General features: G+C 36.3%; 1 protein-coding gene across 30 annotated transcripts in view; it reads right to left on the minus strand.

The window, feature by feature from the left end:
• Positions 1-26,786, minus strand: part of KMT2C (lysine methyltransferase 2C) — a 269,112-nt gene that overhangs the window by 110,436 nt on the left and 131,890 nt on the right. For 25 of the 30 annotated variants that reach the window (XM_070265295.1, XM_070265289.1, XM_070265299.1 and 22 more), the window contains exons 7-13: positions 24,599-24,761; positions 17,398-17,569; positions 15,392-15,506; positions 4,203-4,372; positions 3,590-3,738; positions 2,663-2,776; positions 1,668-1,745 (exon numbers count right to left, since the gene is read on the minus strand). In XM_070265295.1, the coding sequence (XP_070121396.1) occupies positions 1,668-1,745; positions 2,663-2,776; positions 3,590-3,738; positions 4,203-4,372; positions 15,392-15,506; positions 17,398-17,569; positions 24,599-24,761 (961 nt within the window). The remainder of the gene's footprint in view (positions 1-1,667; positions 1,746-2,662; positions 2,777-3,589; positions 3,739-4,202; positions 4,373-15,391; positions 15,507-17,397; positions 17,570-24,598; positions 24,762-26,786) is intronic. The other 5 variants (XM_070265285.1, XM_070265298.1, XM_070265284.1 and 2 more) reach the window with 2 other exon arrangements.

Genomic DNA, 26,786 nt, shown 5'->3' on the forward strand with positions numbered 1-26,786 from the left:
GTATAAGACACTAATGTCTATAACTTTGTGGCTTGAAAATAGTAGGCTTGGGCAAAAAATGGGGAAGGCCAGGGTCCTCAAACTAACCTTTAGTTAAACTATTTCTTAAATCAGAAGGTATTCATCAAGAAAGGCAATTATTAAGTTAATAAAGGCCAAAATACACCAGGGTTTATGGATTATAATCAGTCACAGATCAGACCAGAAAAACCTACAAAAACATCGCCTTACTGGATTCCCAGAGTTTACAGTAATTTCTGGTAAGAATATTAAATTAGAATTAATTCCTAATATAATTCTATTATGCATACATGATGTTTTGCAATCTGAGCACTTACAAAAAGATTTAAAATTTTGTAGGTAAAGTTATATTCATTTTACAGCTAGGAAAATGAGGCTCAGTGATGTTACATGAGCTGCCCAAGTTAAAGAGCAAAGACTAGTCTAGAATGTAAAGATAGTTTGCAATAGCAGACACCCCAGATGTAATCAAAGCATCTATAGACTCAAATGAGTAATGACCACAGATAGAAAAGACTTATTTTGCTTCGCTGCACTTACTAACATACTCAATACATTTTTTGGATATAATCCTTGCTCTTCCTCATCATCTATAAGCAAAGAGACAAATCTTAGCAAGTCAATAAACATGATTAGATATCAGAAATATATATAACCACTGACTAGTAAATTTTAAATCCGGGTACCAGTGTCTTTAACCTTTAATCCTATCTTACTTAAGACTAAGCTACAGGTCCAACTGACATGAGCCTTAAATGGCTTTATATACAAGGTAAGACTACTGAAGATAAAAGCACTTATTTCAAATACCATCAAGGTAAGTTCTAAGTTACATTCATAGAGACACTAATTTCCTCATTTGCTATTTACCATGGTGACTGAAATTTACTTATGTTCTGATATCAAAATGAATCTCACTTCTCATTGCTGCTTTATTGAAAGAATACAGTTGAGGATAAAGGAAAAAACATCAAATAACAACAAATATTAGGATCTGATCACACTAAATATTTCTAAACACAAAAATGCTTCAAAAATATTTAACGTAAAAAAAGAATGACAAAAATAGATTTTTAAAACAGAAAATTAAATACACATAAGTCTAGAGTGAACACAATGGTTTAAATCTGAAAGTACCATCATTTGAGTGACTCAAGGGAAACAAACTTATCCTAACTACATGAAGCCTAAATTACGTACTAATAGAAGACCAATTACCTCAACTTTCAGTGGCAAAGAGGAATATGTGCAATACACATAGAGACCATGAGTATATTGTTTCTGTTCTATGCCAGGCAAAAGTATTAAGATAACAGTGTAAATACACACTACAGCCTAAGCAGTTCAATTACAGTCAACTACTACATAGTCTTACACAACGATTTTCAACTTGCCTAATAATCAACACTTTGATTTAGCAACTTTTTATAGAGAATGTAACCTACTTTAGAAATCCATTGCCAATTCTTTTCAAGAAAAGGATCACTTAACTCAAAGATTTCCTTGCTGTAATGTGTATATAGTAATAGTAAACAATTCTTTGGAATAATTTGAAAAGCTAACTTAATAGTGATTCGAATGTGCACAGCAATCATAAAGGCATTATGTTGTAACTCAAATTAAGACAATATGAACATATTGCTTACCAGAAATGAGAAGACTGTGTGTGTCAAGACCTTCTGGTGGATTACTCCTCTGCTGCTCTCCAGCGTGTATTTGAACTGCTGTGAATAACACATTTATGGAATCTCCAGCAAGGAGTCAAAATTTCTCTAAAGCACAGCTCTCTCAACAGTAATTTGAGTAAGATTTTTATCCCACTGCCAAATGCCAATTTCCAATAAAAGCCCAAAACATACTGTTACTATGGATTAGTAAGTAGCATATGAAGATTAAATTAGGAATCTGATTATACACTATGATAAGATTTATTATTATAGATAACTTTGTCTTATTTTTCTTCACTTTACATCTTTATGATGTATAGCTTTTAATGAGAGTTGTTAAATATAAACAATCTCAAAAAATCTCAGAGGCTTTTTCTGTATATACTCAATCTACATAACACAATTTCACATAAAATCTCACAGACTGTCAGATGAGCCCAAGAATAAATTTAATAAGTAGTTTTGCTCCAACCTGGTCTTTCATTAATTTCAGATCTTCAAGTATAGTAATAGCTATTATCAATATTGCAAAAAACTTAGTTGAAAGATCACTTAAATAACTGAAATAATCCTCAATAGGGCTCCTGAGACGCTAAAACAATAAATTCTTCCTGCTCTCAGCATGAAACACCTCACAATTAGCCACAGCTCTAGTTAGTAATTACAAGTATACTGAAAGAGAAAATAACAAATTGCTTATTAATGAAAATCACTTAATCCCTAAACAAAATAGTTATTTATGATTAAGTCTAGATTACAGCTGAACTACAAATATCTACATGCCCTTTCCCCTATTAATTTCTGTCTAAGTTTATTTTACCAAAACGTTCCTCTCTAAACAGTTTCCTAAGTGACTGTGTCTTGGCTCGTTTTCATTTATGGGTACTCAAGTTTTAGCAGCTGTTCATCTATTCACTGTATATACACATCTTCTTCAGAAAATACACTATATTCATCATCAAAAACCTTCTTACCATCTGGAACAATTCCAGGTGTGGATTCCTGACCATCGACATCTTTATTAACTGCTTGCTCCAGAAATACTATATGGTCTTCAAGTCCTTCAACTTCCATTTCGTTGTTATAATCTTAACAGAAAATTATTTATTCTTTAGCTCAAATGAGTTTTTCTGTTTTTGTTAATAACTAAGTCAGCAATTATTCCTTTGATATAGTGAGGGTAAATTATCACCAAAAAGGCCATAAATTATTCTTCACATTCTTTTTTTTGAACCAAATATACATTTACATTTTATAAAACATGAAAAGTATAATGAATTAAAAGGTAACTGGCATTATTATTATTTTAAAAGGCTATTCCACAACTGGATACTGACAGTATCTTAGAAACAAAATAGTAGTAATTAAGATATGTCTACTTGAAGCCTTTTTGGATGATAAAATAACACCTTTATTGAAGTTGCCATTCATATTAATGAAAATGAGAAACAAGCTGGTAAGCAGGTCTGTTTTCTTTACCATCTAAGAATCAACAGTACACTATTAAAAATACCTAAACAAAATCTTGGGCTCCAAAGGTGAGAATTAACATTTAAGAAGGATATTATAAAACTAAAACTTGTATGGAGTGAAACAACTGAGATTATTAAGGGCAAACTAGGTCATATGGCCAAATACTGAGTAACTTCCACTAATGGCTCAAAGAACAAACTGGAGTAAAGCACACTAGTCCTGGAATTCAAGTATTAGGAGAATGGTCGGAAAGAAGCTAGATGAGATGTTAGCCGTCAGATTCAGAGATGACAAGATCACATGTATATCTAACAGTCGAGAAATTGAGAATAAGATGGGATCTGATACACAGGATTCCCTCATTATTGCTAAAGTAATATATACGTGACTGGCTGGCACAGAATCATTAAAAAAAATCTCCAGTTTACCTGTAGTGACTACAGCCATCTCCACTTCACCAGGCTGTAATGGATCCAGTGCAGCTGCTAAATGCTTACAATACATGCAGATATACTCTTCTTTGAACTGAGAGTCCAGGTCGGGATCTGTTGGTTTGTCACATTCTAAGTGAACCCATCTGCAGTGATAAACATATTTAAATAAAATTCTCTAACTTAAAGTCAAGTTAATATCTATGGAAAAGGGAGGGAATTGCTGGAAAACTGGATACAGGAAGGGTTAAGGAGGACAGAAGACAGGTTACAGGGGTTGGCAATTGGTGAAGGTTCTAGAAAAAGAAATGGCATTTTGGGATGTCATTAGAGGTGTTGACCTATTTTTACTTCCATATTTTTAAACTATTTCCTCTTAATGCTCCCTTTTAATGCTCATTTCTAGTCTTATTATCTCTTGTCCAATCACTTTCTAATGCCATTCAGATTGAAAAAAATGTAATTTAATTCCATCTATAAAAGTACTCCGTACTAAAAGAATTACTGGAGTGATGAAAGGTTAGAGCAGAAAGATAAATGACAAGAGTAAATGACCAGAAGGATAGAAGAACTGACGAAACACTTAAATGGAATAATTGTATCTTCTTACCTTTTGCACATATTACAATGAAGCATGTCTTTCTGCAGTTCTGGATGGTAGCACTTCCCACAGAAAGGACATAAGTTATCCTGCTGTTGGTAACAACTGTCACATACCAGGCAATTGTGGTGCCACTGAGAACTAGATCGTGTGCCACACTCTACACATATTCTGCAATTCTAAACACCAGGAAAAATGAAACAAAAACAGTTTGGTATGCATTTGCATAGCAATTCTGGTGAAAACCTCTTTGAAATCAGTGAAACATTTGTAGATTATACATTAAACTTTAATTTTCATGACACTAATTTAAAATACATGTTTTTGAAAAGCAGTTTGTTTTGAACCAATCTGATGAGATATCACTCAATTTGCAATAAAATCTCCAGGAAAATGTAAATAGGGGATAGACACATCCAAGAAAACATAAATAGGGAAGAAGAAACTGAGAACATAGCAACCCAAATTTAAAATCAGGAAGTAGCTTGTGTAGAGTAAGTCTACTCAACTCCTACCGAAGAAAGCTAAACGGTGCTGATAGGGTGTTCAATTTGCTAATAGGTAGCTTAGGAAATGAAAATAAGAATTTGCACTAAAGAAACATCATGACCCACTCCAAATGACTTGGTGTCTGAAATTGTGAAAATAATCACTCCACATCAAAGCCCAACTATGGCTTGTCAGATTTTCAGAACAAAGAATGGCACTATCCACATCAATGGAGAACTGTTTAGGAAGTGCAAGACCTGCCAGAGGCCTGCCAAAATCCTCTTCTGTGCCTGTGAGCTAGCATGCCTTAAAATCCTGAACAAAAGGCTAACAACTCGTGGGGCTCTCACTACCCACCCCAACTTTCCAAACTAATACACCTACAAAACAGATATCTTTTTGAGCTGCTGGGTTGATATGAAAGATTTGCTCATCGAAAGACAGAAACTAGCATGAACCATAGATCTGCTAAAGTCTTACAGATTTAAAACAGATGCACTCATAAATATTGATACAAAAATCCTGAATAAAATATTACTAGCAAATAGAACCCAGTAACAAATTAAGAAAACAGTAAGTCATGTTCAAGTGGCATTTATACAAGAAAGGCAAGGATGGTTAAATATTAGAAAACATTTTAATAAAATTTAATGTACTATTAGGTTTGAGGAGAAAAAATAAATTATTTCATTAGATGCTCAAAAATAGCTGCTTTTTCCTTTGGGAAAAAATCAAAACTCATTCCTAATAAAAAATGGTTGAGAAAATAAAAAAGGGTGAGTATTTCCTTAATGTGATGTATATACACACATACCTTTAAAGTCAGCATTTTATTTAATTGAGGAACCCTAGAGGCATTCCCAACAAGGTTAGGAACAAAGTAAGGATGCCTACTATCTCCAGTACTATTTAAAGTGGTTCTGAAGCCAGTGTAAAAACACTGAAATAAATGAAAACACAGGACGAAGTATACGGAAAGAAGAAACAAAACTCTGTAGATGACAAGATAGTATACTTGGAAAATCCTACAGAATCATAAATTCAAGAAAAGAATTTAAGCAAGTAGCAGGATGTGAAATTAGCAATGAAAGGTCAATAGAATTCACATACACAAATAACCAGTTTAAAGATATAATAAATGAGAAAATCCTATTTTATAACAGCAACAAAATAGATAAAATATTTAAAAATAAACTTAAGAAATGTCCAAAATCTATACAAAGAAAATTATAAGACTCTCCTAGAAGACACTACACTAGAAATGAACAAATGTAAAGCATATCTTGTTTTCTTTTTTTTTGAGGAAGACTAGCTCTGAGCTAACATCCGCTGCCAATCGTCTTCTTTTTGCTGAGGAAGACTGGCCCCGAGCTAACATCCGTGCCCATCCTCCTCTATTTTATATGTGGGACACCTGCCACAGCATGGCTTGATAAGTGGTGCACAGGTCCGCATCCGGGGTCTGAACGGGAGAACCTTGGGCCAATGAAGTGGAACGTGCGAACTTTACTGCTACACCACCAGGCCGGCCCACATATCTTGCTCTTATTTAGGATGTCTTAATATCATCAAGATGTCATTTCTCCCTAAATCAATTAACACATTTAGAGCAATCCCAATGAGGTTTTTCATGGAGCTAGATAAGCTGACCCCAGAGTTCATATGGAAAAATAAATACAGAAGAACAGCTAGGAAAAATGCGAAACGGAAAAGCTCTGAAGGGGGACCAACACTACCAGATACTGCAAAAGCCTCTAAAATTAATACAGTATGGAATTGGTTCACGAACAGAAAGACAGATCAATGGAATACACAAGAAATTCCCGAAATAAACCCAACCGAATCTAAAACTCTAGTCTGGAATCTCAGGTCACTGCGGCAAAGACGGTCTTTTTAGCGAATGGTTTTTGGACAACTGGATAGTCAACTGGAAAAAAATTACTTCATACCATACACAAGCATTAACTCCAAATGGATTAGAGAGCTAAACGTAAAAGACAGAATGATGTAAAAACTAAAGAAAATATGAACTCGTCTATAACCTCAGTGTAGGGAAGGGCTTTGTGCATTTAACTCAAAAATCCTGAAACAACAGAAGACTGATTAATCTGACTACATAAAAATTAAACTTTTTCCACGGCAAAAAATAACACAGGCAAAGACAAAAGGCAAGTATGTACCTCCTATAATACAGACAAAGGGCTTATATCCTCCATATAGAAACTCTTAAATTGGGGAGTAAAATCTTCAAGAATAGGCAAAAAACATGAACAGACATCTCACAAAAAAGAGGTAAAAGTGACCCTTAAACATTTGAAAAAATGATCAACTTCATTCAAAAGACAAATAAAAATTAAATTACACCGAGATACCATTTTTCACCCATAAGACAGGCAAAAATTCAAAAGCTAAACATCTGTCGTCAAGGATGTAGGAAAAGAAGTTCTCTCATACATTACTGGTGGCAACGAGAACTGCCACAAGGCCCAAGGGAATTTAAAAATATCCAGTAAAACTATATATATGCATTTAACCCCCCCCCCCCATGCCACTAATCCCACTTCTGGGAATTTACCCTGGAGATTTACTCCCAACAATTCAAAAAACTGTATGCACAAAGTTACTGACTACAGAATCACTTGTAATGTAAAATACTGGAAATACCTAAATTTCCACGTATAGGACATTGGTTGAATAAACTATTCAACCAATATTGTGTATTGTGTATTGTGTACAGATACAAAATGGAGGGGTGGGATAAATAAATAAAGAGTAATGAGGAAGATCTCTATGAAGTGATGTCCAGATTTTATTGAGTGAAAAAAGCAACATGCAAAAGAACACACATAATGTGCTACCCAGTGTAGGAAAGGGACAATAACATATACATCTGCTTATCATTACAAAAAAATTCAGGAAGGATAAATCAGAAAACAAGTTAGTTACCTACAGGAGGAAATGGGGTAGAAGTCATACAAGAGGAAATGACAATTCTCTGACTAGGAGTTTTTATATAACTTTGACTTTTGAAAGCATGTTAATACCCTATATATTTTTTAAATTAAATCAATAAGAAAAGGGGAATAAAATCTATTACTGAGAACAAATTGAAGTTGGTTTGTTTACTGTATTGAGCAATTGAGTAAACGTGTTGGTGTTGCTGGACCCAGGATTCTTACTATAGAAGAATGGATGTGCAAGAATGGAAGAAGGCAAAAACTTGGTGGGAGAGATGGGAATTGGACATACAGGTGTAAATTCATTATTTATAAACTAGGTATATGTATGAATATACATATATTTATGTATGTATGCAAGTATACATATATATGCAGGCATTTCCCGCCCCCATCTGCTGAAAGGGCAAAGAAGCAAACACTCCAGTGGCAATGAACACACTCGTGGCCATTCTCCACTGAAGGAACCCAGCCCAGATTTACAGAGAAGAGGACTGATTCCAAGGCTGGGGCAGGGGAGGTATAAGATGAGCTTGGAACATCTTAGGACGCCAAAATGTAATGAAGTGCTCAAACACATGATGAGGGCATGTCAAGGACATAGAGGTCAGCATGAAGAGCCTATAAAGGCAAATATCGGACAATCTGAGCACAAAAAGAATTAGGTACAGTAATGAATTATAAGTTATTGAAAATAATAGGAATTTATGAGCCAATATTGCAGTAAATAAGATAAATAATTTTAACATCTGAAAGAAGGGAGAGTTACAATAGAATGCTCACAATAGAATACAAAGGGCTGACTGGTAAATGTGAAGGGAGTGCTAGAGTTAGAAAAGCATCATTTTACAACCAACAGGTAAAACCTGCAACAGGGGGCCGGCCCCGTGGCGCAGTGGTTAAGTTCACACATTCTGCTTCGGCGGCCCGGGGTTTGCCAATTTGCATCCCGGGTGCAGACATGGCACTGCTTGGCAAGCCATGCTGTGGTAGGCGTCCCACATATAAAGTGGAGGAAGATGGGCATGGATGTTAGCTCAGGGCCAGTCCTCCTCAGTGAAAAGAGGAGGACTGGCAGCAGTTGTTAGCTCAGGGCTGATCTTCCTCAAAAACAAACAAAACAAACAAAAAACTGCATCAGGCAACAGTTCCTAAGTTCTTAGAGGAAATTTTGAGGAGGAGCAAGATATTCGCATGGTCTTAAAGTGTCTCCTCACATACTGCCTTATTAGATACAAGGGAGAAAAAGAAAAACAGTGAAGAAATTGGACAGCAACTTGATCAGATTATCAGAATTCACATCACCTGTGAGGGAGAGCAAAGCATCAGCTGCACTCAGCAGTGATACCCCGACAAAGGCACATAATCACTTATGTAGTATTCTGGCCAACAATGCATAACTCTATATAATCACAAGGAAACGTCAAAGACAAAATTAAGAAAGTTCTATTTGAGGAAAAAAAGAAAAACAACCCAGGAAATGTGGGGAAGAACTCTATTCTTCAAAATTGTCAATACTACAACAGAAGCCCCTGAAAAGTAAGGCCATGAGGACAGAGACTTTGTATGTTTTTTTCATTGCTATGTCCCCTTTTGCCTGGAAGAGTGTGTGAATCATAGGGGTATGCAACAAGCATTCTTAAATGAAAAAAAAAAAGTCAATATCAAAAAGTCGGAGAAGAGCTTAGAAAATTTTCCAGATTAAAGGAGTCAAAGCAGACGTGACAACTAAATGGAACACCTAATCCTAGGCTAGAGCTTGGAACCTACATGGGGCCGGGGGTGGACGACAAAACTGAAATATAGATGGTAGATGAGATGAAAATACTATATTGATGTAAACTTATGAAGCTGGTAACAGTGCTGTGATTATGTAAGAATGTCCCGATTATTAGGAAATACACACTGAAGTGTTTAGGGGTAAGGGGGTCACAGTGCACATAACTTACCCTCAAATGGTTCACGGGCAAAAAAATATATACGGGAGTCGGGGTGGGGAGGAGGGAGAAAGGGAATACACAACGATGCTGGAATCTCAGCGAATCTAAGCAGATGGCCTATGGGTATTATTTTTATTTTTCCAACTTTTAAAGTTTGAAATTATTTCCAAATAAAGTACTTAAAAACATACACAAGCATTCTTGAAAGAGAAACAGGGAAAAGAAACCTAGCTGACAATGGTGGCTCCTGAACTGGTCACCCTGACTTCAGTGTGAGCAGCCTCACCAGACTCACTCCCGTGGGGCACACCTGTTTGCCCCTGCATCTCCAGCTTCCCCCACAGTGTCTGACACACAGTAGGCCTTCAAATGTTAAACATATGAATGAATTATGACAAAAGGCTGTAGAGATCTATGAAAGAATTTAACAGGAGAGAAAGAGAATCACTCTTCAAACCACTCGGAGGATAAGCCTTCCCATGAAAAAGTCCATGATGATTATTTGGGTACTTATTTCAGGCATCACACTGGGCACTTTACGGGTATTATCTCACTAAATCTAAAACCCCTGTGAAATAAGTACTATTAACATTCTCTGCATGAGGAAAATTGGCTTAGGGTAGTCAAGGAATTTGCCAAAGATTCTGTATTCAGTAATCAGAAAAGCTGAGATTTTACTCCACAGCCTAATCTTAACTGTATTATAAATACCACCATAGAAAAGAATAGTTTTTAAAAAGCAACGCTCTTCAATCATATTCTTGGCAATATTATAAATGACTCTGTCACTGTGAAAGAGAACAGCAGACTTTATAGAGAGCAAATTAGTAAGAAAGCAGGACAAAGGGAAGCCAGAGAACCACCTGGAGAAATAAACCTGGAATTCTGAAGACATTCTCCAACACAACGAAAAACATAACAAAGAAGATAATGAATTAAGAGTAAGAACAAAATTATCTAGATATTACTAAAGATTATTAAAGAGACTGTAAAGAAGGTAGTTATTTAAAAAAGAAAAGAGGCAAACTTAAACCAACACTTCTCTGGACCTTTCCATGAGCCCAACTGGAGACTGACAGTGACCACTGTGTTCTGGAGAACACTACAGATACATCCTGGAAGCAGATCCAGAGAACAGACAGAAATAAAGATCCCAAAGCTTTCAAGCAGAAAAAAGGATTTTAACTAAGTAAACCATGAAAAAAAGAAAAGAAAGATTTTCTCTTCTGTGGTACCACAAGCTGGGAAGACTCTGGGGGTAAAAAAAAAAAAAATCTGTTAGAGTATTAAAAAGTCATAATGCTAAACTATACCAAACCAAGTCCTTGTGGTAGTCTGAAGGCAACAGTCACTTTCAGATGCATAGAATTTCAGATAATTTACAAAAGTCCAAAAGATTGGGGTTGAAATGAGATTGGAATTTACAGAGGAAGTAATTCTTTGCAAAGAAAAAGTGACAAGGTTTATAGTTCAGATTAACTTAGGAGAAAGGAAAAGGAAAATTTCTCATTTCTTCATTTTCGATGGGAAATGGGATAAGAAACATTTATATTTTCAGTATTTATAACAACATTCATAAGACTCTGAATTGCAAATCAGTGCAGAAAATAAAAGGAAGAGAAAAACAAAAAGGAAGTCAAAAGAGCAAGTTTCTCTTAAAATAGCCAAGCATTTCAAGTACTACCATCAATTTAAACAGTTAACTCTATTAAACCTTTCAAAAGATACATTTAAAATGACAGAAGGATCCAAAATAAAAAGATTTGAAAAGATCACATTCAACTGGTAAACTAAAACCTCTTGTGGCCACATGGCCACATTGTCAGGCAAAACAAAATATCTGGTTAAAACAAACAAACAAAAAAGCAATACACAGGATAAAGAGCATGGTTTTACATTGATAAAAGGCACAATACATCAACGCTGGCCTGACCTACTTGCTAAATAACAGCCACAAAATCAGTTTTGTAAAAAACAGACAAAAGAAAAACGGCAAGTAAAATACAAGCAGAAATTGATATGAAAAATTACAGAGGTCAATTTTTATCTACATTCCAATACGTTGTTGAATCAACTTGTCAAAAAATAAGGAAAAAGGACTTCATCTAACTAACTAAACACAAACACTACACTTTAAAAACTCACTATTTCAGTATCAAAATATTTTTAAAAGAAAACTACATTGATTAAACCATCTGATTAAATACAATTAAAGCAGAAACTGCTTAAGCACAACCTAAAAAAGAAAGATAAAGTTATCAGGTCAGACGTACACAGATATAAAGTTACAAATACAACAAATTTGGGTACAGCCAATGCTATAATCAAAGGTAAATTTATAGTCTTAAATACCCCTTTTTCCCTTAGGAAAGTAAAGAAAACGAATTACAAATTCAACTTCCTATTTCAGAAAAGTAAAAACGCAAGTAAGAAGCATGGTAGTAGAGATAAAAGTGGTATAAACATACAAATCTGTCCGACGGCAGGTTTTTTCCTTAGCCCAATAATCAAGCTAAGTGAGAACAGGCGAAACCACCTCGTCCCGCGGACGGGAAGGAACGGGAACCGGCGAGAGGCCGGCCGCAGCTCCCACACAGCCCCAGGCCCCTCCTCCCCCGCCGCCAACCTGAGGGCAGTTACCCGCGGGCGCTCCGTTCCGGGGGAGGCCCCTCCCCTCGCTGACCCACCCTCGGGCCGCGGCGGGACAGGACTCACCGCCCGCCGCCCTAGAACCAGGTGCCGCGCCTCACCTGGGGCGGGGCGCAGGTGCTCGGCTCCCTCCGCGTCTCCTGCCACCCTATCTGCGGAACCACATCCCTGGGGACCTCCCGGTGAGACCGCGCCCATTTCCAGGACCCTCCCTAGAGGGCAAACGAGCCCCGCCGCCTCACCCCCGGCCCACGCCTCCCTTGCGCAGGCCGCCACGCTTTTCCAGCTCCAGGAAGAAGCCTCGGGCGGCCACCACCTCGCAGGCTGCGAGCCCAGCAGCCCCACAGCAGGCCGGGAGGCCTCCGCCGGGAGGCTGCTGCGCGCCTCGGATTCCAGGGACCATCTCCACTCCACCCCTCCGGAAGGCGGCCCCAGAAGAAGGCGAGAACGCGACACACCAGGTGGCAAATAGAAGGGCCAGAGCAGAGGGACCAGCGGCGCGTTTCTGTGCCAATGGGACAAGAATGTGAGGATGCAGGGGACCAAAGATGTGTTCATAGAAATGCTAACCGAAAAAAATTAATATACAATTTAACTGGCCTTCAAGGATGCCATAATGCAGTTTTTAATACCTGCATTCAGCATTGTGTTTATTATTTTTAGTCCCAAGTGCTGTCAAAGACATCGGTGAGATGCAATATTTTACATGGTAAAATCGTGGTCAGAAGAACGAGATGTCTGGATGGCACAGGGATATGCACCGCAGCAGTCAGCAGCTGCACCCACAAAGCAAGCACAGGACTCTCATCTCCACACACAACAACTAACAACAGTTCACTGCACAGCAGACCAGTAACACAGTGAGGAACTTCTGTTCCGTATTTTAGAAATAATTGGATTGATACAGCACTTATTACAGATGTCAACTGTGCCACAATGGTGCACCTGTGTACAAAAAGCCTTCTAGAGTTACTAAGTGACACTTCATTACATCGAATCTTCAAGGACTGCTTGTTGAAACTCTGAGGTCTGATTACTCAACTAGTAAACATGGTCATGGCATTATCAGTACTATTTTTATACAAATACTTATTTACACAAAGGGCATTCTCTGTATCAACATTATTAAAGCCAAAGAAAAAGCTTACACACTGAACTGAACTGAACCTGCGAAAATATCTTTCCAGTAAACACAGTGTTGGCAATTTAGTTTCAAAGCAAAATTATTTGTTAGATTAATATTTACTTTATAAATTCTATTTAGTTTTATTTTTAAAAAGCCAGTGTAACTACTGTAGATGAAGTTTATGCCTCCCTTCATGTCTGTTCTATAAAATTAAGATTATAATAAAAAAATAACCTGGGGAATGTGTAGAGATGGCCTATGGATCTAGAGTCTTTAGTTTCTTAGCACATACAATCTAATATGAAATGAAAATTAGATCAGTAAATATTTCTTAAATTAGTCTAGGGAGAAAAGCCCTGTTACTCAAGTTAAGTACAGCATGACAGCACAGGGAGAGAGCGTGATGTATTAGATAAACATTACATTATAAGACAGGAAACCCGAGTTTTTGTCCCTATTCTGCTTCTACAAATAAGTAAACATGGACAATTTACTTAACCACTAAGTTCTCACCAGCTATCAATCTACAATTTGTTAGTTTACCTATGTAGATTTCAAAAGAATCACATGAACTATTTTTATGATTGATTCATTCTAGAGAACATTCAAAGAAAGGTCATAGTAAATATTGTTTGTAAATAGAAAAAAATTCCACTGAGTCATTTGAGAATTAAAGGTAAACGAGTTATTCTTACCTTCTACTATCATTTTAAGATTTAAATATTTGATGTTTCCATGGACAAATAATTCTAAAATTTGTTGTTGTTTACCTGGTACTTACTATACTGACTCTGCCCAGAAGGTAGAGTTGCCAGCCAAACTACAGGGTTTAGAGATACAGACGACAGAGCCTCAGTAAGTTCCTCAGGAAGCTTAAAGAGACCAGCAAGGAACACCTCAGGTTCATAAAGATGCAAATACCAAAATAAATGGAAGAAGGGAGAATCATTGACTAAAATACCCAGAAAAGATAAAAAAATAACTGGAAATACATCTTAAAAGTGTCCCACCAAACAGAAAGATTGATATCTTAAGCAATGAAAAAGTGGAAAAATATCTATAGATCATCTCTCTCAAAACCAAGAGAAACTTTAAACAGCATCTAAAAAATAAATGTCAATAATCACTTACTAAAACTACCACAGGGGAGGTACAATATACATAATACATGTGCAAATACAATGTGACTCCAAATATTTAATATAATATAAACATAAATACACACACACATAAATATACGTACATATAAAATCACCATTAAATCACCTAAATTCAATCAATCAAAATGTAATGTATTTCATCTCTGGATTTTAAATTAATGGATTTAAAAATATATCTCTGTGTTTCAGTGTCCTCACAGGGGAATACTACCTATTTCAGAGAGTTTCTGGAAAGATTAAAGATAAATCATTTAAAAACAACATCTAAGCCATACAGCACTATACATATATTAGTTAACAGTTTCTAGCAGCATTTTTTAATAACAGCCTAAAACTGTAAAGAACCCAAAAGTTCACCCACAGGTGATTCAATAAACTGTGGTATCTCCACTACTCAGCAATAAAAAGGAATCACTACAGGTACCCACAACAAAATAGGTGAGTCTCCAAATAATTACGCTGAGTTTAAAAAGCGAGACCAATATGAGAAGTATATACTATGTGACATCATTTATAGAAAATTCTAGAATATGCAAACTGATGCACGTGCGGGGAAGCAGACTGCCTGGAAGACTGGGGGAGGAGCAGGCGAGCAGCGGGCAAGGAGGGTTCCCCAGGGGCACCAGCAGACTGCCAGGGTGATGAATATGTCCATTGTTTTGAATGTGATGATGGTTTCCTGAGTGAATACATGTGTCAAATTAAATTACAGACTTTAAATATGTGCAGTTTAGTGTATACCAATTATACATCAATAAAGCTGTTTTTTTAAAAAAGTTGATGGTAATGTATAGATCTGAATAGGTATCCAATTTGTCTGCTCTATATAAAAAACATACAGGTGATGATATTTTTCTTAAAAAAATAAACAACTTACTTTGCATTTCCAGCCATTGGTTGGTACTGATTTCATAACTGGTTGAAGACAAAAAGTATGATACCCTTTGTCACACGTATCACACACTAGCATCTTGCTATCTTCTCCCGATTGTCTAAAAAATAAGATAGCATTAATGATGCCTTATCTTTAAACTTATGTTTGCAACATAAGTAATCATGAAAAGAATCAGTCCTGGGAACTGCCCAGTTCATAAATACCTCAGTGTCTGTTTTGTCTACACACAGATAATGATAGAGGTAATCCCCTAGAGGATGAGAGAGACACCCAAAGGTCCCTAAGGAATTATCCTTAGTGAACGCTCACCTATGGTGAACATCGTTTAGTCATTTTAGGATTCCTGCAAAGGAGGAGGGGTTAAGACAAGATGAATGACTCTGATTCTTCACTTTTTAAACATCTCATACCCATCCTTTCTTGGGGGAAATGCTATAACTGATAGGTGATGCTACATGGAAAGGAACAAATCTTGGCACAGTGTACTGGAAAGACATCATATAATAAAAAGGGGATCAAATGTGGCATCAGACCTGTATTTGTATTCAGACTGCTCTTTTTCTAGCTACGTGACTCCTGACTACCTTAGACTTCAGTCCTCTTAGTTTCAGATTTATAATGTGAATTATAATCAAAGATTACGGTGAGAATTCTAATTCTGGTTGAAGAGCTTATAATATCCATTAAACAGTAAGTGCTAAGTACGTGTAAGAATAATAATCTTGTCATAATTATTAAGAATTGTAGTCGAAAACCTAAAATCTTTCCCTGAACACTCTTCTGCCCCAAAGATGTGGCCCCCGCCCTACAGCATGATCTCTCTGCCTTGATTGTGGGCTATTAACCACTCGCAGATACTAAGAATTTAATTCAAGAGGAGGGGAAAGAAAAACTGGGCGATGCAAGCAGAGCTAAGAGAGGAACTGCCGAGTAAAACCTGGGGTAAACACAAGTAAAAAGGAAGATGGGTTAGTTGGCCTCCAGTTATTTCTTATGCAGTTTAACAAATTTTACATACAAAATTGCATATTTTATCACTTTAGCTACATGGAAAGATCTTGGAAGAAAAACACTCTTCAAGTTCTCTTATTCCTTACCAAGAAAGTAAGCACAGATACAGGGTATCAAATAAATGTTTACTGGTATTTTCCTTAATTCTTACAAAAATATAAAAGCATACGGTCCTATTTATTCCACATAATTCTAAGATATTGATGATTATTATCAAATTAAATTACCAATAAAACAGACTGATCATGACACTGTTGGGCATAATTTCTGTCCTGAGCTTGTAAACAATTTGAAGACTAATGTAGATGCAGGTAATAGTCCCAAATTATCATGCTAATTAATAGCATGAAGAAAAAAAAAAATCACAGAAAAGACTAGAGAAATGACCAAAAGATGGAATACACAAATAGGAGAAGATAACCCCATTACAAATGTTTCAATGCCATACAATACTTTGTTTCAGTATTATGGTGACAAAGATCTATCAAAGGTGACTTTCTTTCAGATAGATATAAACATTTTTTAAAAACAGTATTCTTAGTATAAATTGTTCTTCCTGAGTGGAAATTCAAACATATCACCAGTTCTTCGGCTCACTCTAATAACCCCTTTCCGTAGTTAGAGGTTTATTCTCCTATTAACACTCGCCCCCAGTCTCCCTCAAAAAAAGCTGCATTATTTTTCTAATGTTTACTTATTTTAAATTATTAATATCATTCATTTAAAAATTGTTGGCAAATTTAAGTTAGCTTTTCAGGCAACCAGAGGAATTTAAATTATTAAAATTAATTTTTGTTTAGACGTGTTTCAAAGTAATATAAATGTTAATAAGTATCTAATAATCTTTTTTTAATTGAAGTCAGTGCGAGTGAATACAGCTGCAGTATGAACCTTTATCATATTACACAAACCTTTAGGACCTAATAATAGGGTCTCTCAAACTCAATACACACCTTTGAGTTGAAATTAAAACTTACTTGCAGTTCTGGCACACTTTGCACTCAGGACATTGCCAACCTGCCCGTTTTAATGGAGTAACCGCTATATCCAGGCACATTCCATGATAGTGCTGACCACAAGTAGTACAAAAGAACTGATCTAAGAGGTCTCCCGGGCTGTCGCACACTGCACAGTTTGCATCTTCCTTTGCTATAATTAACAGTAAAACATGAAATCGTTGTATAAGAATTTAATATTTTTCTGACTTTACAGTTTAAAAATCACTTGAAGGGAATCTGCATGATAAATCTTTCAGACACGAAGTTATCCACATTGATATCCAATCAGAATAAGGTCTCAATAAAAACACTGTAATATACTTCATCTAAATTTAATCACATTAAATTTCATCATATAGTTTTGCAATTATCTGTGCCTACATCTACTTGAGACCACAGCAGTTCTTATTTAATTTTATATCCCTAATACCAATGATAATGCAGGGCACCTAGTTAATGCTCAGCATATCCTTGCTGAAAAGAACCAAACAGGAAAATAACAACTGAGAGACGCTTTGCAATACAAAAGTAAACATTTTATTTGGATGTTAAATATGTTTTGAAATAATGAAATCAGATAAGAGGAAAAATTAAGAAATGTTAATATCAATTAGATTAAGATGCTTCTTAAGCATAAACAGGCTAATTTTTATTTACATCAAATAAGGGTTTTTTAACACTGGAAGATATCACATGAGGGAGAATGTTAAAGCTAGAAGCTACATATTCATACACAAATACAATACTTCATATACTAATTCTGCATTCACCTATATCAACTGCCAGTAGTAAAAAAGCATTAAAATCTACATAATTATGGACACCATCTATCCCTAAATGTGGATAGAAACAGCACTTTTTAACAGTTCTTTTATCATCTAAAACAAAAAATAAAACTAAGAATAAACTGCCTTGCCAAATTCATGCATATTATAATATAAGAAGGAAAATACTATATTCTAAAGTCATACCAATTGGATGATCTATAGAAATATGCCTCTATCTGAGGCTTATGTTCTCAACGAGTTTGATTAGCCAATTATCTTGGGACTGTTTTAAATTGTGTTAGCTTTTGTGCCTCCACAATCCCTCTAAACGCTGGAGTCTCTTAGGATTTTGTCCTGTTCCTTCTTTTCTAACTCCTCATGGTTTCTCTTTGTGATCCCATGTCATAAAATACCACCACAATTCCCAAATCTGTATCACCAGCCCAAAACTTCCTTCTAAACCACAAAACATTACTTTCAAGTCTTAGTGGACCTCAATAGCCAGATGTTCTAAAAATATTCCAACTCAACACCTCTAAAATAGAACTGTTTGTTAAACCTAAACCTCTCCCTTTTTTCTCAACCAGCTGGGTAAAGGCAGAAACTTTAGTATCACTGTTGACTCTTAGCTCTTCCCTGACCCAAGGCCAACCAGACACCAATTCTTATTGAGTAAACTTTCTATACATCCCTCTTCCTTCCATTTGTGCAGTTCAGTCCACCACACTTAGTCTTGGCAACTGCAGTATCTTCTGAATGCAGTCCCTGCTTATGGTTCTGATCTCCTTCCTAAATCATCTTCTACACGTACAGAGCAATTTTTCAAAATTGTGAATCTAACTGTCCTGCCCAGCTTAAATTAAAACTTCATCAGTACCTCCCTTTTCACCTAAAAGAAAAAAATCAAATTTTCTAGTATGAGGCAAAAAGAAAACCCCTAAAGGCCCTTGCCTCCCTTTCCAACTGAATCTCAGAACCACTCACAATTTCCTGTTCGTATCAAGAAGTTTGCTGTGCACACAACACAACACGCTATTCAATGCCTGCATGCATGGACACACTCTGTTCCCTCTGCTTAAAATTTTGTTCCTTTGTTGTGCTTTGAGCCCTTTCCAAAGAGGCCTTCAAAACTGCTGAAACACATTCCCCGAATATCTAATGTTGCCACAAGTAAATACCCCTTTAGTTGTTGAATATTCCTTTTTCCATATGCTTAGAAGAAAACGTTATATAATCAATTAATTGTAACACAATACTGTAAACCCTTGAAGGATAGGGACACCTTGTCTTTTTCAGCTTTGTATCCTCAATTGTCTAGTACAAATCAAGTCTTATTAAACATATCTTAAATGAAAGACTTACTTCTAAAATCACTTTAAAATGGCTTCCTAATTGATAGGCATTTAAAATAAATCATTCATTTAAAAATGGATATGTCATAAATTAGATCATTTTTGAACTATATTTACTTAATACTCATTCAAGCTATGCACATTTAAAAACTAATCCTTGATTTTTCAAAACTTAGAGAAACTGGGGCAAATACTGAACTCATTATTAGACACTCGGTTCATCTTTCTACTGTAATTTGCCAGAACACTGTTGAAAACGCTTCTGTGAAACTTTCCACAGTTTTCTACTCTTGACACTTCAGCTTGCCATGGCAGCTACTAGCCACACTAGTGGCTTTTGAACACTGAAAATATGATTAGTCCAAATTGAGATGTGCTGTATGTATAAAATGCACCCCAAATTCCAAAGACTTACTAGGAAAAAAATAATGTCAAATATTCAAAGATTTTTTATTAACTACATGTTGAAATGTTAATATTTTGGATATAATGGGTTAAATAAATATTTTTTAAATTAATTTTACATTTTTTTACTTTAACATGACTACTAGAAAAATTAAAATTACTTCTGTTGCTCACATCATACTTCTATTGCACAGCACTGCTCTATACCGCAAAGCCCAATCTGTGACTACGGAACTGTGTCTATCACTATGGCAGAGATTACTTTTTATTCTACGACAGTTTCCAGCAATTCTTTAATGACAATACCAACATGTTGTTTGATTAGTATGGATCACTCGTAATAAATTAGGCAAAGAAAAACATCCACATGATACATTTGGTCCAAAAACATTTACTATGCATTACGTAAAAATAATCAAAGAAAAAAGTACTACATAAAGAAACAAGGTTGCTTCCAACCATATCCCCAAACACGGAGAAGACAGATGTAGAAATACTAAAACAGCCTTTTGCAGGTCACACCTAAGATGCTATTACTGGACAGCTTAAGTGTCATGTCAGGGATAAGCATATGTAGATATACATACATAACATGTGCAAGCCACAGAGACATTCAGCTTGAAACAATAATTAAACAATTAAGTGAATTTTTTCTTTAAGCAGTTGGAAAAGCAAAAGAGATTGAGTGAAAGACCAAAGCTAAAGATAATCTGAGAGGACAGGTGCCAAATCCAGGACAATTTGGTTCCAAAGTCCATGCTCGTCACTACTAATCTCAATATTGACTCCCAATGGAAGGGCAAAGAAGGTGAAGAATATCTGAGTATGTAAAAAAAAGTAGAAAGGAAAGTGCCAGCAGAGGCACAGAATAAAAAAGCTAAATGATGTAGGAGGAGCAAGAAGAGAGCAGGAGAAATAGAAAAATAAGCTTTGGACAAGGTCACTTCCTAAGTGACAGCTGTGACAAGAGAAGAGATGGAGGGAAAGACAAAAACAGTGAGCTTAAATTAGAAGGAAGCATATCACAGATCCTTACACTTGGTCAAGTTGCAAGGTGACACTACTACTTAAGAAAATTCACATAGCACGTAAGAATGAAAGCACTGGTGAAGAGCAAGGAAAGTCAGACTGTTGTTGGACAACGTCAATTTCAGAAGGACTAAATCACACAGCTTTGTAACTTCCATCAACATCACAGTACCTATCATCTGTGTTTTCATTATTGGCAAGACACTGTGCTGGGTGATTTGCCTATCAAATGGAATCTCTAGAAAGAAAAAGAAAGGCATGGATGTTGTCCAGAGAGGCTGGCCCATATAGTAGGCAGGTAGGTAAGAAAGGCAGGCCAGGGGGCTGACAGAATTTAGAGTAACAGAAAAGCAGCAGGACCTGGTGTCAAGAGATAAAAAGACAACCCAGAAAACGGGGTTGATGGTAAAAGCTTAAATGAAGTAAAAGGAGTTAAAGCTGAGTAATGAAAGTAAATATATTGGGGGAGGGGAATGGATTAAGAGATACAGCATTCCCATAATGGTAAGGTTTCAACCCTGCAAAGACTTCTCACTACAGGCAGAATAAAATCCAAACCTCTTCCCTCATTTACAAGGCCTACGTGATCCAGTCTTTGTTCACCTTGATGTTGTCTCTACTATCCATCTAGTAGACACTATGTTCCAGGGACAATGACTAGCTATCTGTCCCACAATCTTGCAAAGCTCATTCCTCAAGGCCTGTGCAGTAGTTGTTCACTATGACTGGAATGTTTTTTCATCTGATCTTGCATGGTTGGCTCCCTGCCATTCAGCTTCCCCTGAGAGGCAAAACACTATTCAGACAGTATATCTGACTATGTCTCCTAGATGGATATTTACTGTAAAATTTCCAGACCAGGTTACTATACACTTGCATCAACATGAAAATAATGTTGGAGCCATGACCAGCAATTATCTATGACAGAGCACGCTAAAATTGTTTCTAATGAAAATCTTGCCCTTGTTCACAGATGCTCTCTTTGCTAGGGTTTCTTTCTAATGAGGTCTGTGTTTTTGTTCAGATTTTTTCAACTTTCATAAAAAGATGTCAACCTTACTCAGCTAACTATCACAGCACATTACTATCTACTTAACCAGCAGCATGAAGTATTATACTCAATGTATACATATAACTTGAGATTTAGATAAGAGCTAAAATAATTACATTGTTATAAATCAATTAATATACAGTCATGGCCTGCATAATGATGTTTCAGTCAATGACAGACCTCATACACAACAGTGGTCCCATAACATTAGTACCATAGAGCCTAGAAGCATAGTAGGTTATATACCATCTAAGTTTGTGTAAGTACACTCTATGATGTTCACACGACAAGAAAATCACCTAATGACGTATTCCTCAGCACATAACCCAGTTGTTAAGTGACAAATGACAGAATACAAGGTACAATGCTACATGATTTTCATTAATTGTCATTTAACCCTCATAATAACGCTGTCGTTTAAGATATCCCGATTTTTAAAACATAAAAAGTTCCTTGTGCTATGACACACAATTAGGACAGCTATAAATACTTATGAAAGATTTAATGAAGACTATTCTAATAGTTAATTAACAATTACATTAATATTATAATATTAATATGTTATAATATAATTACATTAATAATATTACATTATTGTGGTACATTCTATCTGCAATAGTCTCCATGTCCTTGGGTTAGAACAGATGGTCAGAAAGCTGTGTATTTAGACTGCATTGTTTAAGATTCCCAAGAAACAGAATTTACTCAATGGGGCTTTGGTTCTATACCACTAGCTGATTTTGAGGGCTGTTACAAGGAATTGCCTTGTGGGATTTGTTTTTGTTTTTGTTTTTGTTTTTGTTTTTTCCTTTTCTCTCCCCAAAGCCCCCCTGTACATAGTTGTATATTCTTCATTGTGGGTCCTTCTAGTTGTGGCATGTGGGACGCTGCCCCAGTGTGGCTCAATGAGCAGTGCCATGTCCGCGCCCAGGATTCGAACCAACGAAACACTGGGCCGCCTGCAGCGGAGCGCGAGAATTCAACCACTCGGCCACAGGGCCAGCCCCGTGGGATTTGTTTTTTATACTGCAAGGCAGCTACCTAAAGACAACTTTTCACTGCAGTATATAGTGTATATATATATACACATCATTATACACGAAAACAAAATAATTTTAACTGAAGATGAAATTATGGTACTGAGCAAAGATAAAAAAATAATGATTATGAAACCCAACAGTATTTGAGATTAGTTTAAGTCTGAGGTAGCTATATTTATGTTTCACAGAGCTGGAAAAGACAGAAAAAAAGCCTTTATCAACATTGCTAAGAAACAGGTAAAAGCTAACAATTATGTAAGTAAGAGGTGACATCAAAAGGACTGAATAAAGCATCACAGAAATTTGACAAGATTGGAAATTCAATTTATTGGAGGAAAAAGATGCCAAAGCATACATGCTCAAAGGAAATCTATATACAGAAACACGTCACTTAAAGACGGGGATACGTTCTGAGAAATGCATTGTTAGACAATTTTGTCATTGTGTGAACATTATAGCATGTACTTACACAAACCTAGATGGTATAGCCTACTACACACCTAGGCTCTATGGTACTAATCTTATGGGACCACTCTCATATGTGCGGTCTGTTGTTGACTGAAACAAGCAATGTGGTGCCTGACGGTAGTAACAAAAAGGTAAGATCCCTATTTAACGATAAAGATAGGAAAAAGTTAAAATTTTCTGTATGACATAAATTTCATCACTTAAACATTTTCACCTAATTATAAAATATTGTTTGGAAAAGAAAGAAAAAAAGCACAACTGAGGATTATAGATAACCAAGACACGTGAATCAAGAAGAAGCACTAACAGAAGTTTCCGTCATGACTTCGAGGGCTATACAATTTCCAAGAATTCCAAAAGTATATGGTGATCCTATTAATGTACATCCTGAAATAACACCTGAGTAATTCATCTTCTAATTCTCCAACTGGGTGTCTTTTTAGTGTAAATGACACTGAATACTGTTTAGCTTTTTTTTTTTTTTTTTTAAGATTGGCACCTGAGCTAACATCTGTTGCCAATCTTTTTGTTTTCCTTTTTCTCTCCAAATCCCCCCAATACCTAGTTGGATATTTTTAGTTGTGGGTCCTAGTTGTAGCATGTGGGACGCCACCTCAGCATGGCCTGATGAGCGGTGCCATGTCCGAGTCCAGGATCCAAACTGGCAAAACCCTGGGCCACTGAAGCGGAGTGCACGAACTTAACCACTCGGCCACAGGGCCCACCCCCATTTAACTTGTTAAATGACTTACTTTATAGTGCATATTAAAATATCATATACTCAGTATTTCTATCTTTCTACAGTGGTTTAAAATTTTTTTAAATAAGAATAAAAAACATGCAAACTATCTTTGACTTTTTGAGGAACTAACTTTTTGGATTTAACTTCAACGATATCGTTGATAACAGACTCCCTGCAAGGAACTCTGGCAAAGATCCTACAGATTACTAAGGTCATGTAACATCACCTTTTAATATAAGTAGAATAACATTTATGGAAGTTACAATGTTTGTAACTTTAAGCAAATACAGTGATAAATGTACAAAAATATATCTGTATGAACTTACATCTTTCAGGAGCTTGGTCGATGTGTTCTGGACAAAGAAGGAAGAAGTGACTGAAATCCTGGAAGGTGCCGGCTCCAGCAGCACAAGGATAATGGTACGTCTGGGTACATTTCTCTTCACAGCATTTGATAGTGGCTCCAAGGTGCTTACAAAATGCACATCGCTGAAGGGGGCAAAGGGGAAAGAAAGCGCTTTGTAAAACCTGGAAAAGGAACATTCAAAGGCGGGGCTAGGAAGCTATAAAAACATCTTTGTAAATTACTACTAAAACAATCTGAACCTGCAGAATACCAGATAAAGGATCAGTTAAAAATAATAAAAGCTACTAAGGTACCCAGTTCAGCGCGGATCAGTTAAAAATAATAAAAGCTACTAAGATACCCAGTTCAGCACTTGGTATAATACAGATTCATCCTTCCATTCAAGTTTGGAAAGTTAGCAATTCACTTTTTTTCTGAGGACTTCATCAAAACCACACAATTTTTTTTAAGTAGTAATATTGTTAAAAAGCAGTTTTTTTGAGGGTTAACAGTATTTAAATTCCACCAAGACAGACAATATAAGTATACACTATTTACAAAATCTCTTACTATTTCTCACCCTATCTAAAAAAATCAACATGAAGTAAACTAGTGGATCACAGAGTAAATTAATGAGGGACATCTCTAGGTTTAAAGGCACACATATAAATCTACACACTTCACTGTAGCAAACGGTTTCAAGTTTCTTAATAAAAGCTGGGATGTGTGGAAAAATGAAGTCATCTGAGTATCTCCTTTTTCTCCTCCTATTCCAGTCTGCCTCCACTCTCTTAACAAGTGCTACAAGCAAAGAAATAGCTCCAAACGAACCACAGGGGAACTCAAGGATGACTAAATGTGTAAAATGTCAGTATGAATTCTCGACAATGCTACACTTACGTACTCAGCTGTCCCTCAGGATGATTAATAAACTCTTCCTTATCCTCCAAAGTCCATTTTGGGTATCATTCTCTTTGTGCAGCCTTTGCTGGGTGGCCTGTATCACACAGTATAAAATCTCTCTCTCTACAGAAGATGCCTAGCTGTCTATTTTGTATATACTTCTATTTTAGCATTTATGCCATTGCATAGTAATTATTTATTTGTCTTTTTTTCATTCTAGTCCAAGATCCTTGAGTAGAGGCACCAGATTGAACTATTTTTGTATCCATAGCACCATGGTGCTGCCTGACATAGAAAGACCCCAATAAACAGGTGTTCGTATTTATATACACTAAACAGACTTCACTTCTGGCAATCTCATTTGAACGAGTGGCCAGGAATAGCATAGCTGAAACAAATGAAGCCAAATGGGACAATCTGGTAAAATGAGCCTCGTGTAACAGTGAGAGTTGCTAATATTAATAGGAATACCTTCAGATACTAATATACTGATTCCATCTTCTGCTAGTCAATCCAAGAATACAACAGTTTTTAAATTATAATTAACTTCAACATTTCACATGTAAATCTACAAATCTGTCACATGCCATCAAACTCCTCCTCACAACCACCAGTCCATTACAGTGAATCAACATAAAGAAGCTTAGTTCTCTTGGTGTGTCTTCTACAAATTTTGAGTGCAGTTAACAGAACACTGGAGCTTCTAAGTAATTCACAAACACTAGTTATATTTGTGGCATTTTAATATTATATAATGTCCACAAAACCACAGACTAACACACATTTCAGTTCTCTTTTTGTACTCAAGGGTGTTACTGCATTAAAAAGACAGAAGAAGGGGGCCGGCCCAGTGGTGCAGCAGTTAAGTGCGCACGTTCTGCTTCAGCAGCCCAGGGTTCACCAGTTCAGATCCCAGGTGCAGATATGGCACTGAGTGGCAAGCCATGCTGTGGTAGGCGTCCCACATCCAAAGTAGAAGAAGATGGGCACATATGTTAGCTCAGGGCCAGTCTTCCTCAGAAAAAAAGAGGAGGATTGGCAGGTGTTAGCTAGGGCTAATCTTCCTCAAAAACGGAAAAAAAAGGACAAAAGACAGAAGAAAAGAAATAAAGCATTACTTCTCTTCAGTAACAAAATGCAATGACCAGCTTTTTGCAAATGGGATAGATTTTTATGTTATAAATTCACAAGGTACCTAAATATGTTTAGTATATTAACAGAACCCAGAATTGACAACATGTATAACATCCAGGTAGTCGTGATAT

This window comes from Equus caballus, chromosome 4, assembly GCF_041296265.1.
Source record: "Equus caballus isolate H_3958 breed thoroughbred chromosome 4, TB-T2T, whole genome shotgun sequence".
NCBI classification, from domain to species: Eukaryota; Metazoa; Chordata; class Mammalia; order Perissodactyla; family Equidae; genus Equus; species Equus caballus.